Source organism: Dioscorea cayenensis, chromosome 19 (genome assembly GCF_009730915.1).
Source record: "Dioscorea cayenensis subsp. rotundata cultivar TDr96_F1 chromosome 19, TDr96_F1_v2_PseudoChromosome.rev07_lg8_w22 25.fasta, whole genome shotgun sequence".
Lineage (NCBI taxonomy): Eukaryota > Viridiplantae > Streptophyta > Magnoliopsida > Dioscoreales > Dioscoreaceae > Dioscorea > Dioscorea cayenensis.
This window is the reverse complement of record NC_052489.1, coordinates 160,668-175,129: the sequence shown is the minus strand read 5'-3', so window position 1 is coordinate 175,129 and position 14,462 is coordinate 160,668. Positions and strand designations below refer to the sequence as shown.

The window sequence follows — 14,462 nt, the reverse complement described above, 5'->3', positions numbered from 1 at the left end:
GTATTACTCTTATGAGTCTTATCAATGCAGAGTTGATATTTTGTTTTGTTTTTTATTTTTTGGTTTTGAATCTTGATAGGCAATTTATCTATATTTTTTTTAAAAAAATAAAGCTACATACAAACTAGTAATATTTTTTTATGTTAGACACATAAACGAGCCAAATTTTAACATAACTAGGCTCATTTGATAAATCTAGATGTTATTAGTCATATATACATATGCATACATATAAATTCAGTAATAATTTTAAAACTAATAATATTAGTTTTTATGTAATGCATTTTTATTTTTAACTAATTAGAAAACAAATTAATCATAAATTATTTTGTTTTTAATACAAATTCATGCAAAACTTTAGTTTGTAAAAAAAAAAAAAAAAACTAAGTTGATGATTCGACTCTCATTCAAAACATAATAAAAAATTTATAAAATGTGTGGAGTTGTCCATATTATATAAAATAAAATAAATAAAAACATAAAAAACCAAATCATAATTTAAATCTAATGAATATTGTAAAATGATAAAATAAAAATAAAAATGTATGGGTCTTGGCCAGTCGGGTGTTTGACTGGTTTGTTTTGCTCCCACTTCTAGTGGGATTTTGTGTTTCTGTGGTTCTTTCACTTTTATCTATGGCATGTGGTTTATCCACTTTCTCAAAAAAAATAAAATAAAATAAAATAAAAAATAAAAATAAAAATAAAAATAAAATTGAAGCATCTCGAATGAGTATAATTAATGTTCAGTGAAAAAAGTGGACAGGTTGAGCTCTAATTAAATTTGAGCAATTACGCATTATATCAAATGAACTTGTACTTTCACACAACTAACCATTTTTATTTTCATTTTTATTTTATTATTATTATTTTTTTTTTGAAAAAGTGGATAAACCACTTCTATTAATAAAATATCGTACATAGCACCAACTAGAAAAATCTGGCGAACAAAACCCACTCATACCACAAGAAGTGATACAAGAGAAACAAAACGGTACACCCACGAGAATGAAAGATCATCCTCCAATACTGATAGACAAAAAGATCACTCCGTGCTCCGATCTGGTGCCTCCTCGGCCGTACTATCTCCCCTGTCCCGCTGGCTCCTCGACTCAAGGAACTCTAGGCTGCACCTTACAGTAGCCATGATATCTTCTAATCTCGCCTTAGCGCCACAATTTTATAGAATGGGATGGTTTTCATTAGGAAAACACACATAACCATATTCAAAGTATTGTGTAATATTAATTCATCTATATCTTCTGTTAATGCTGTCATTAGTTGCCAGTTATTTTATCCAAACTAATTCCATATCTGTCAAAGTGTCAACAATGGAGTTCCAAAGAAACCAGACATTAATAAATAGTTTAATTTATAACTCATCATCAGTTTCTTAATTGCTTTTATTGACTTTATCTTTCTAGCTAGTGTTCAAAATTGATATTCCATTTTTATTTTTTAGCTTCTTGAATTTACGTACATAAATTTGCATATGAAGACAGTTTTTCTTCTCATACAATGTTTAATTACATACTACACATCCTTAACTGGTCAAACAAGTTGGCATACATGGACTAATGAATTAAAGAGCACCAAGTCTTCAAAAAACAACCATTATCAACCTTAATTACTTCAATCTTCTCCCATAATCAAAGAGTTTGACCATGCATGTATGTGTGTGTGTGTGTGTATGTATATATATACATGATTTCTTGTAAATGAGATATACAAATTAATCACTCCCTTTTCAATGGAAGCTCCTGAGCAGAGTACTCCAAGAAGCCATATGATCATCAGTTCATTCCCACACTACATCTATGCAATACCGTCTACTCCCCTGTCAACAACTGATCATCATCATACTACTACTACTACTGATGATGATGATGATGATGATGATGATGATGGTGATCAGTATAATGACTTTCAGTACTTCAAAGAGAATATTGCTCTAAGCTCTCCATCAACTTTGATGAATGGCACAAGTCTCCTCCCCCTCCCACCTCGCCTGCGGTCTTTAACATCATCCCCAATCTCTTGTTCCAGAGGATCAACAGGAAATTCACCGGCCAACAAGTATCGAAAGCTGTTGTCATCTGTTGCAGCATCATTGCCATCATCACTCATGAGTTTTAGTAACAAGGGTGCTTTTGATCCTTTCACAGCTGCAGTGGAGAACATAAGAAAACAAGACGTGCATGATGAGTTCATGCAGCAACAAAAGCAGCAACAGCAGCAACTTAAGAATGCTCTTAGTAAAAACAAGTGCTCCTCCAACAAGTTAATTAAAAGCAAAACAAAATCATTTGATCAGTTGCTGGATTCAAAGATGATTGGTATAAAAAATAAAGTAGTACTTACAATTACTAGAAATAGGTCTAGTACTGCTGGATTGAGATGGGAATCACTAGCAAGATGCGTGAGAAGCACTCACCCTACTAGTCTCACTGCATGGTTTGGATCAGCTAAGAAACCACCACAAGGGTGTCATTTGAATTATTAACAAGTGTTCATCCATAAAGCTTTTTCTCTGTTTTTACTTGTGATATATATAATAAAGGCTCTAAGCTATGATGCCATTGGAGTACTTTTTCTTGGTTATTCATTCATTAGTTTGAAGTCATGGAATCTTGTAACAAATATTAATTCATGGATATATATAAAAAAAAAATAATATGTTAGTTCCTCCGGTGTGGTTTGTGGGTATTAAGTAACACTTAATCACTCATAGAAGTCTCACACAAACCAATAAAGAAAAAAAAGCACACAAACAAACACAAGGAGACACACAACGTTGATAACCCGGGTTCAAGGCCCACTCGCTACGTCTGGGGGCCAAGCCCGGAGATAAACAATCCACTAAAAAGAGGTAAAAAAATAGATGAGTACAAACACTTGTCACCCACACTCTCAACAATGAAGATCACTACCCTCTCTAGATTGTTTGGTGCTCACACACTCTCCTCAAAGAGTCACTCAAGAGTCACACCTTACAATCTACGAGCAAGGTGAGCTTATATAGACGCCTCAACGTCCCAAATATAGCACATACCTCTTTTAGAATCTCCAGGCTACTAATTTAAAAACCCGCTGAAATTAGTCATTGCAACTCCCCGTTGTAACATAAGTTGCTAACATGGCCCTCGATCAGCGACTTGACCGAGTTCCGTTACATTGCGGACGACCTCAAGACCCATCAACCTCCCGGTCATGCTTAGTCCGAGTCGATGCGACCCAAATCTCCCGATCTTGATCGCCCAAGAACTAGCCTACCTCCTCGCCTCCTCATCACGCAGTCCCCTCGCAAGGGGCGCACGTCCTGTGCGTCTTCCATGAAACTTGCCAAATTCTCCTAAATTTGGTCTTCAAAGATTCTCCAAACTTGATCTTCAATTCACCCAAGTTTGGTCCTCAAATCTTCAGTTAATAGACTTCAATGATTCTCATCGAGGATTCTTCAAATCATATCTCCTTCATGCCATGAATAGATCTTTCTTTAATTTAGCTCCACCATATTTAGTCTTCAATCAAATCACCTAAATATGGTCTTGATATGATCTTGTCTTCAAATGTAATGCATTGCTTAAAAATAACTCCACCAAGATCTTTAAGATAAAGCTTTCACCACGATCTTCAAGATATTTGACTCCATGTTAGAGACTTACTAAAAAAATAGCTCCATCAAGATCTTCAAGATGTTTGCCTTGCACTCCAAGTCTCCCTTGCTATGTCACCACGTCTGCTACATCATCAATTATGCTTTGTCACCTTGGTTGCCATGTCACTTGGTCTAGGTGTCAAATCATGCCAATAAATAGTGCGGTTGCACTAACATAATAAATGGTTTTTTTTTTTGTTACAATGTGAACAAGTTATGGCAAGGGGTGTGCAAGTGCATGAGAGGAGTTAATTCTGTTAGATCAAAGATGAGCTAAAATCGGGGAAAAAAACTGAAGTGTTTGATGAAATGCTTGTTAGGAAGCTGAATAATCAAAAGAACGTACCGGTTTCGAAAGCAAGGCAAAGTTAGTGGAAGACTTTTCAGAGATTGCAAACCGGCCAACCGCAAAGCACCACTTCCATTCATTATATATTCAAAAAGCAAGGGAACAAAACACACTCAGCAGCCATCCCTGTTGACCTGACTTTTCAAACACCCATACTATTGGCCATACATATAAATAATCACGTTGAGTTTTGGTAAAAATAAATATATAATAATGAGTTATTTTTAGTTATATATATATATATGGTAAAATGATACTTATGTCCCTCATCCATATAAATGATATTGTATATATAATAATGAGTTATTTTTAGTTATATATATTTTTTAATTATCAAAAATAAATATTTAATTTTATTATAATATAATTTCATTCTAATTTTTGGGATGAGATTTTAATATCATTAATTAGCTATTAATTAATGGTGTTAAATATAATGAGTTGTTTTTAATTATAATTTTTAAAACATTGAAAAAATGTAACTAATTAATTATAAGAAATAACTATTTAATTTTATAATACTATAATTTTATTATAAGTATTATATTCAAATATTAATATTATTAATTAGCAAGGAATTAATGGTATTAACTATAATGAGTTATTTTTTTAATTATATTTGTGTAACACATAAAAAATTAACTAATTAATTATCAAAAATAAATATGTGTAATAACATTGAAAATAATAATAATATGAAAAATTTTTTTCCTCGCTATCTCTTTTATTTTCTCTTGCCATATATAGCGATAGAATAATCATGTTTCCAAAGCAAAAAAAGACAAAGAAGGGCATATATGTCATTTCCGTCCAATCTTGGCCAATCCGCCCTGATTCTTGGGGAGTGAGACTCACTCACATGGGTGAGTCTCACTCCTTCCACAATCCACCCTCATTCCCACTGATGTATGCCCAAACAAGGGCTTACAACCAAGGTTGTCAGACCCGGACCGGCCCTACGGCTCAACCGGAATCGGGAACCGGCCATGTGGCCTACCGGGATACTCTCATCGACCCGGGTATTAAAAAACCCGGTGTTAACCCGGTGACCCGGGCGGTTCAACCGGGAACCCGGTTGACCCGTACGGGTCAATCAGGGTCACAATGTTTAATTTTTACATTATTTAATAATTTATTATTATTTTTCTCATTAAAATCACAAAAATCGTGTATATTTATTAATATTAATTTATAATTTATAATCAATAAATAGAATTACAATATATATATTACAAAAAAATTAACATTTAAAAAAATAAAAATATATTAATGTGTTATGTAAATACTTTCTAAAAAAATTTAATTTATTAAAAAAATAAAACAATAAATGAGTGTAATTTTATTATAAAAAAATATAAAAATTAAAAGTATTCTAATTAAATAAAAAAATATAAGAAAAATCTAAAAACAAAAATAAAAAAACTCAATTGAGATATAAGAATTAGTGAATTAAATTTCTTATTTATTTTAACAAAATCAACCAATAAACAAATAAATAAATAAATAACATCGAGAGAAGTTCAATAATTATATATTAATATATTAAATTTGTAAATATTTAAAAAAATGTAAAAAAATAAATGACATAATTAGAAAAACTCTCATCAGATATAGGTAATTTATCAATTTAAATATCAAATTTGAGTAGGTTTTTATAATATAATTATGGGTTTAATATTATATTTGCTTATTATTAATTATTATTATATTTTTTTATATTTAATTATTGACCCTTGGGTTCAACCCTGGGCTCGACCCTGGGTCGAACCCATTGACCCCTGACCCCTGGGCTTAGCCGGGTCATTGTCCGGGCCGGGTCTGACAACCTTGCTTACAACCACTCCCCCCTCACTCCCACTCCAATCTTGGCATCCAAACACCCCCTAAGACCCATCCTTATTAGTTGGGCCCAGAGAACAAAGGATTTGAGCATTCAACACTCGTTGGCAATAATCTGTCCGGACCCACCGGCCCGATTTTGTCCGGCCCGGAATAAAAAAGATTTGGACATAAGGTTTGCAAATGCGGGTCGGGTCCGGACATGGCTTGGTTGTCCGGTATAAAATCCGGGCCGGGTCCGGACATAGAAATTCGGACAACCCGACTTTTTAACCCCTAAAACTTTAAAAAGTCTCACAACCCTTAGCCCATTTGTTTTTAAGTTCCATTTTTTTCTAAAAAAACTTTAAACATATATTGTTTTTTTCTATTAAGACTTAAATTTTTCTATAATTTGAGTTGAGTTTTGGATTATTGATGTTTTTTTTGCATTTAATGTGAATTAAATTATTTTTTTGTATAATTTAATATTTGAGTCGAACTTAAAAAAATAAACTTTTATAGAATTCGGACAAATTTGAGATCTCAGACAACCCGGTTTTTAAAAATAAACCGGGTTTGGACATGCCATGTTTGTCCGGATTTAAAACCCGGACGGGATCCGGATCATGTTTTTTTCTATTTATATTAGTAGTTGTCCGGACCCGGTTTTGTCCGGACCCGAATTTTTGCCACCCATACTCTCATCCACCAACACACAACCTTAACTTGATACTCTAGTACACAAAAAACCTTAACCTGCACATATCCATGTACATGACCAGAACCTTGTACACCACGCTTCTTGCCATGCTCCGCCAGCTGCCACCGCCGGGAACCATGCTACACCTATACCTTCAATCAACTCTCAACATCCCCACATCCCATTGATTGAAGAGTACACAAACCAAGAAGATTTCTTAGCTTGAGATGTTTCTATGCTGGCAATGCTTCGGTTGAAATATCACCAAGTTTATTTTCAGTAAAACAATGGTGCATAAATAGCACCTTATTAGTAACCAAGTTTCGAATGAAGTGGAACCTCACGACGATGTGCTTGGTTCTCCCATGATGTGCTAGAATTTGCGCCACTGCTATAGATGATAGATTATCACACCATATCTTAGTTGGTTCTGCATTTTTTCTACCACAATCCTGTAAGATTCTCTTGAGCCAAACAATTTGGCATGTAGTTCTAGTGATTGCAATGTACTCAGCCTCCGTTATAGATAATGCAACGATCTCCTGCTTCTTTGAGCCCCACGAAATTGGGTTTGAACCCAATTGAAACAACAATCCTGTCGTGCTCTTGTGATCAACAACAGTCCCACCCCAATCACTGTCAAAATAAGCTTCTAAACCACCTTCGTCTCCTCAGGTGTACCACAATCCAAGCTCCTTAGTACCAACAAGATACCTAACAATTCGTTTTGCAGCATTGAACTGATCCTTGGTAGGTCTACTCATGAACCTTGATAAATAGCTCACAAGAAAATTAATATCAGGTCGTATGTGAATTACATACAATAGCTTGCCAATTAATTTTTTGTAAATGCTTGGATCAATGAAATCTTCCCCTCCATCATCTTGTAGTTTTCCAATCACCTCCATTGGTGTTGTCACTGGTTTGCAGTGCATCATATTGAATTGTTGCAATATATCTTGAAATGTAGTTCCTCTAGACAATGAAATTCCACTCAAACACTGCCTCACTTCCAATCGAAGGAAGTAGCTCATGACCCCAAGATCAGACATGTTAAATGTCCTCATCATGTCACCTTTTAACTCCCTAATTAGAGTAACAGAAGAATTTGTATAAACTATATCATCCACATACAAACTAATTATCAGTATATCACCATCCTTGCTCACCTTCTTATAGAGTGTGTGCTCACTTTCAATTCTGCTAAACTCCTGAACTCTAAAATGATGATCTATTTTAGAGCACCATGCTCTGGGTGCCTATTTAAGGCCATAGAGAGTTTTCTTGAGCCAATAGACTTAGAGGATTAAGAGGTCTATTTGTGAACAATAGCCAAAAAAAAAAAGAAAAAAAAAGAAAAAAAAAAGAATAATAAGAAATCAATATATTTTTAAGCTCTCAGATGAGTGGAACAGTGAAGATTTTGGGCTTGCTTTTCATTAAAGATGATAATTTGATTTTCCTTGAGTTTGATATGCTAAAAAAGTTGAAATGCTTTGTATTTGATCATCTGTATAGTCAAATTAGCTGTCTTGTTTTAGGATTTATTTGGATTGGCTTCCGAAAAGCCTAGAAGTGTTTTTTTATAAATTAAGTACTTCTGGGTTAAGAAAAACATATTTGTATTGATTTTTTTTTAAAGAAGCAGAAGTTGAAAAAATAAACTGAAATACTGTTTTTTTTTTAAGAAACGGGTCATGTGGTGCTCTGATTCAGAAGCTGTTTTGGGTTATGAAATTACTATGTTAACCTTATGAAATAAAGAATTTCCCCAATCTTTTCACAACCCTATTATTATTATTATTATTATTATTATTAGTGTTGTTATTATCATTATTAATAGCAATTACTACATTTTCAATACATAATAGTCGAGGTATTTAGTAACTCAATGAACGCTCATTTTAATAATTTGACATTGAAAAAGTTATTTTCAGAATGCACATCCAAACAACTTTAAACATATAAAAGTGCTTTTGTATTAACTTATCCAAACATAAAATATAGAGAAACACTTAACTTATGAGAAGGATTTTTTTTAAAAAAAAATGCTTCTACTAAATTGAAAAAAAAAAGCATTTTTTTTTCAAGCCAATCCAAACAAGTTCTAAGTTAAATCTTAATAATCAAATATATAAATATATATACACACACATTTTGTGTTCATCCATAAGGATTTTGTGGTCTAATTGCAATAGAAGTTAGATAGATGATTGGAATTGTTTTCATCTTATTCTGAATGGATGAACCATAGTGTTTTCTTTTTTGTAAGTAGCTTTTTCCCTGGTTTCCTTGATGTTATATTGGTATTATGATCCTTGAAGTAAAAAAGAAGGCAACCAATAATATGTGTGGGAATGACTACAAATGGAGGTACATCAACCAGGAAATAGTAGGAATTTGTCAATAGATAAAAATATTGAAACAAAAACAAGAACAAGACTTGGTGATGACCTCTTAATTAAGCAGCAGACTTGACCAGTCGCTCTCATGCAAGACTTCATGAAATAGATATTGATATTTTAAAAAGAAGAGACAGAAAAACAAGCATTTAATTGAATGCTTGTTGAGTGAGACTTAGTCAAGAGCTAATCAACCTTGAAAATTTTAACTTGTACAAATGGTTTGTGACCTCATATACAGTTGTATCTTGTTAACACTTAACACTTTCCCAATCAATTAACAAAAAAGTAATGCCGTGAAAGACATGCAAACTTATCCCCTCTGCTTTCCTCTGCCACCTTACATATGTCTCTTGGACCCACCTTTGTCTCCCGCCATAACTATACATCAATGCTTCAACTTACAAATTAAACATATTAACATGTCCCTGTGTTTTCATGACATCAGTATATAACAGTAGAACAGCTTTCCAACAAGTCCAACAACAAGAATGAGAATTTCAGAATTTGTTGCTTCTTGTGAATCCAAGTTGAGCACAACAATGAGCAACTCATCATCATCATCATCTACAACATCATCATCATCATCATCATCATTGCAATTCAACAGTTTTGAGTTGATAACCAGTCTCAGCTTCGACAAGATGGCAAGTGAAGAAAACTATGATCATGCAAATGGTCATGATCATGATCATCAACCTTCAGAGATGATGGCTTGTGCTGATGAGCTCTTTCAAGAAGGTCATCTGCTCCCTCTCCCGCCCCGTCTTCAAATTCCAAGGCCTTGTGCTTCTTCATATAAAACACAAGGTTCAGTGCTAAGGTGGGGCTTCTCCAGCCTTACCTTGAAGAAGGATGTTGATCCTTTTATGGCTGCAGCTGAGTTGGTTAAGAAAGAGGACATGCCATGGAGATGCTCACAACCTCATCGTCATCATCATCATCATCATTGTAGAACCATGTCAATGGATCAACCATTTATAACCAGCAGAGAAGAATGGAGATCATATAACCAACAAATGCTGCCTCTCAACTTCAACAATATGCCGAGGAAAATGAAGATCATTGGATCAGTTATTGAATCAAAAGCAAGGAATGGATTGAGGTTGGTTAAGGACCAAGTCAGAATTATAGTTTCTACCATGAAGAAGAAGAAATATGAGTCAACTGGGAGACTTCTTGTTCATCATAACAGATTAGGAAAACCACAAGTTAAGAAGAAGATCAATAGAGATGATGCATCATCAGGTTATCTTGGCAGACAAACTAGTCTTCCATGTTCAAATCTCTTTGGTTGTTTCAGGAATGCTTCGATTTCTCTTGAGTGATCATCCTCTGCAACTTCAGTAACTTTAGTTTTGTTGTGGTTAATCTTCCATTATCTAGAATCAGTTAATGTTTCTACTAGTAATGTAATGGTGCTTAATTTGTGTTACAACCTCCTTCTAAACATTCTTCGTTTTAAAACAATAACAAACCATGGGATGGTTAGTATGACTGGCGAAAATTTAAGGACTGTATATCTTTTGTTGTTTAGATTTGAAGATGTTTTAAGGTAAGAAGAGAGACTTTTCAGCTCTGGATGTTGAAGCAGGATGTGTTTGTCTGATGTAATAATGAGAAATGAAAACAGAGGCAGCATGAACAGGGAATGGTCCTTCAAGCAGCTGCCAAGCACATGCAGACCATCTGCTTTTAGATTCTCTGCTGCCACTTGACCTCATCTTAAATTTTGGATCTCTTAATGATCTACTATTATCCACTTGCCACCATCAATGCCTGAGCCAATCTGCTACTATGGTTTGATATATTTCACATTTATTCTAACATTTACTTTGTTGTATGACTTTCTGTAACAATAAACAAAACAGATCCTCATGTATTGTTCTGCTTTCCTCAAACAAGTATTCAGTTTTTCAGTTTTCAAATGAACAAAACGAATTATTGATTGTTGTTTAGTCGCCATGATTCCAATTGGAACTCTTTTTGGAATAAATTGTTAATCAATCACATGTGTTTCATCCTAAAATTCAACTCTGAAATGATACAGAGAATTGAGTATAAAAAGAAAAAGATAAAATCCATATCTTCATCATGGTATTAAGTTGCTCGAATATGTTATAACCCATAGGCCACAACGGGTATTATATATTGCACTTGACAAACATTGTGACTCTGGCATCAGTATATAAAATTTTTCAGATGATCATCAATGTTTCATTTCTGGAGACTAACATGTCCAACATAACAAACAAAAACTTGATAACTGATAAAGCTAAGTTGAACTGCATAAAAAATGAGCACCAGTTATACACTTTAGTTTTAAGGTGAAGTCCATAAATCATGCTCAATATTGGTGAAAATCAAAGAGTACAAGAACAGAGTGTACATCAGTGAGTGATAAAGTTGTCATTTCCATCTTGAAATTTTCACAAGTTCATCCATCTATCTGCCATATATAAATGTGTGACAAGTTCTATGACATTATTCCAACAAGGAACCAAGCAACAACTTTCTATACAATCTCATAAAAAAATAAAGGAGGTGGCAGCGATGAGCGATGATATAAAATCACTACATGTCCCCTCAATCTCAAAACATCAATCAAAATTAATCTATGGATTATGTACAATTGTGCATTAAACCGTGTTGGGTCAACACAAACCGATCAAACTTTTGATACTTGGCACTAGCAACTCAGACAACATAGAGGAATGCTGATACCAAGCAATGAACTAGAGACAAGATCTATTCTAATGTCTTGGTGGGCCACATACTCCTCCATGCGGAGATCTCGTCCTTGCTATGTAGTTTCCTAATTCCTCCATAGAATCCATTGGTTTCATTCCCAAATTCCCGATGATCTTTTCTGTCTATGGCAACCTGCCTCCATCTTGAACTGGGAGTGTATTGGTTGAATTCTAATATGATGCTTTCTGTGAAGAGATGAGGAGCATATATATCACATAGGAGTGCCATTGCAACATAAGAGCTTGCAGTAAAGCATGCTTCACAATTGGATGATTATAATTCTTCTACTCAATAAAATGGAACCCGTTCACAAATATATTGATCATAAAACATTATGATATTCACTATCAACTGTGCTCAAAGATGAGATCAAAAGGTTATGTTGCTCCTGTGGTTATTATGCCAACTGGTGCATAAACAAAGCCTGACACATATCTTATTTCATTAAACAACAATTTTACTATTAAACAGAGATGAGGATGAAATCAGATGGTTAGAAGACATGAAAAACATTAGCAAATTCTTAACCTCTCTGATAATACTCAGGTATAAAAGGCAATGTGGATTTGTCTAGTAATTCAAAATATCAAACTTGAAGGAATAACAATTATGCAGCAAGTGTTATGTTTAGTTACATACGCAAATTGTCACAAAGGAGAAATAACATGAAGCCAATGTATTTTGTTCCTTACCATTATCGTGACAGTGGCAAAAATGCTTATTTCCATTGCATGAAGCCAAATGGCCAACAACTCCATACCACCAACCTGCCAAAAATATTTGAATTATAAGTTCAAAATTTAGCACCATAATAATATCAAGAATTGGTGAAGAGTAGACATTACAAGTGATGGCAATTAAATCAGTAAAAAAAAAAAAAAGTATAGAAACATCAATATACTGTCTATTAGTTCATACCATATGGATATTCTTTGCTTTTTCTCCATTGAATCTCAATATGATCACCAGGGTGCAAGTCATTCAAACAATCGGACACATGAAGATCATGCGCAGAAGTATCAACTGGTGATACTCTAATTCTGTCCCATTTCACTCCATCCTCTATATTTGTTGTCCTTATTCCATGAGGTGGATACCTGAGCAGCAAGAAGCTACTAAAGAGTTAGCAAACATATCCAGCTCCTGATTTCCATACCAGCCATTCAGATCTTTAATTAATATGCTTGATCATATTCTCACTTGGCTGATTTCTTCTTAAGGGGGTATAAAAATTTCTACCAAGGAACAAGTGTTTATATACCTTGCATAGAACGAATCTGTCCTCGAGTCATAACTGAGTTCTGCATCATAACATGACAGCAAAAACCCCACACTGCCATTCTACATAAACAATGTATTACTGGTGAGAGGTAGATAACAAAAAAATGGGGAATTGAAATTAAAATAAATCAAGCACATTGAACAAGAATGGTAAGATGGAAAACAAATGGAGCATGGATGATGAAAGAATCATATACCTCACGGTTGTAAACCTGTGCAGGGAACCAAATCCTGCCACTTTGAAGAGCCAAATAGCAGGACATGATTGAATCAACGGGCAGAGCAGTATAAGAAGAAGAAGAAGAAGAAGAAGAAGAAGGAGACTTGTTGTTACCACCATCATCAGTCCTTGGTTTGAACCAGGATAGAGGCCAGAGATGAGACAGGGATCCAATGTAACCCTCTGGTTGAGCAAGACTCTTCTCTTTATCACTAGCTTCCACTCTCCTTGAAGGTAAATTCAAGCTTAAATCTTTATTTGCTGTAAAGGCAAACACTCTGTCCCACTTTTCCCTCATGTGTCTCTTCCAGAGATGGTCACTTGCACACCTATCCCTGAGAGCATGGCAGACACCAGCCATGTTACACAGCCCAACAGGTGACAGTTTCTCCAAGATGCAGTCCAAAGCCAGTTCAGGCAAATCCAATATTGTCCTCTCTTGCATTTCCTCCACATGGGCAGTAATTCTAGCAGTGGAAGGTCGCACTGCAAACATATTGATAAGGTTGCTGGGCATATCCTCAGCATAATTCCTCAACCCTTGGAAGGAGTAGTATATGAGTTCTTGCCAAAACAGGAAGAACACCAACCTGAGCTCATTCACCCATGAAGGCAAAGGCTTCAGAGGCAGAGGGCTGGAGAGGAGGAACAAGAAGGGCAGAAATGAAACTAAGAAAGCCAACATACTAGTAATGCTTGGTGATTAACTATAGCAAATGCAAGCTCAACTTTCCAGTTCCAGTTCCAGTTCCAGTTGATATACGAAGGAACATTGCACTGGTAGTTAATAAAGAGAAGATGGGTACTAAATAATATGTATTGTTGGGAAGTGGGTTGGAAAGTTGGTGAACAGAAGCTGCAACTGTGTCAGGACAGACAGCATAAAATGAAGTTACTCCAAATAATAATAATAATAATCATACAAGTGGTTGAGAATGGACACATCAAACGAAACACGAAAACAATCGAAATTGTGTTTTATCACCCAGAAACTCCTTCCAAACTTCAACAATAAACAGCAACTCACAAATTCTGGTCTTACAAGCAATGGAAATTCAAAAAGAAAATGGAAAATGAAAAAAAAATGTGGAAGAAGATGGTTTGAATAAAAAAAAAATGGTGGGAAGTAGTTGTTGGATGGTGGGAGTTGGCCAAACTGACCTGAGGAACATAACTGTATGTAATGTGCGCCTTCTCCTTCTGGGAATATTTTTTTCCAACCTTGAGGACAAGGCAAAAAGCAAGGCAAGACAAGACCTGACAATTATATTGACGGTGGT

General features: G+C 34.7%; 1 protein-coding gene across 2 annotated transcripts; it reads right to left on the bottom strand.

The window, feature by feature from the left end:
* Positions 1–11,516: 11,516 nt before the first annotated feature.
* LOC120250605 (F-box protein At2g32560-like) lies at positions 11,517–14,356 on the bottom strand. Of its 2 annotated transcripts, none has more exons than XM_039259429.1 (5): positions 13,160–14,356; positions 12,943–13,022; positions 12,600–12,793; positions 12,374–12,448; positions 11,517–11,866 (listed from the first exon to the last, which is right to left on the bottom strand). In XM_039259429.1, the coding sequence occupies exons 1-5, from the start codon at positions 13,865–13,867 to the stop codon at positions 11,679–11,681; spliced, it is 1,245 nt and encodes a 414-aa protein (XP_039115363.1). In that variant the 5' UTR covers positions 13,868–14,356; the 3' UTR covers positions 11,517–11,678. The 2 variants fall into 2 exon arrangements, with proteins under 2 accessions (XP_039115363.1, XP_039115364.1); XM_039259430.1 differs by having other exon boundaries at positions 12,600–12,778; positions 13,160–14,352.
* Positions 14,357–14,462: the final 106 nt, after the last annotated feature.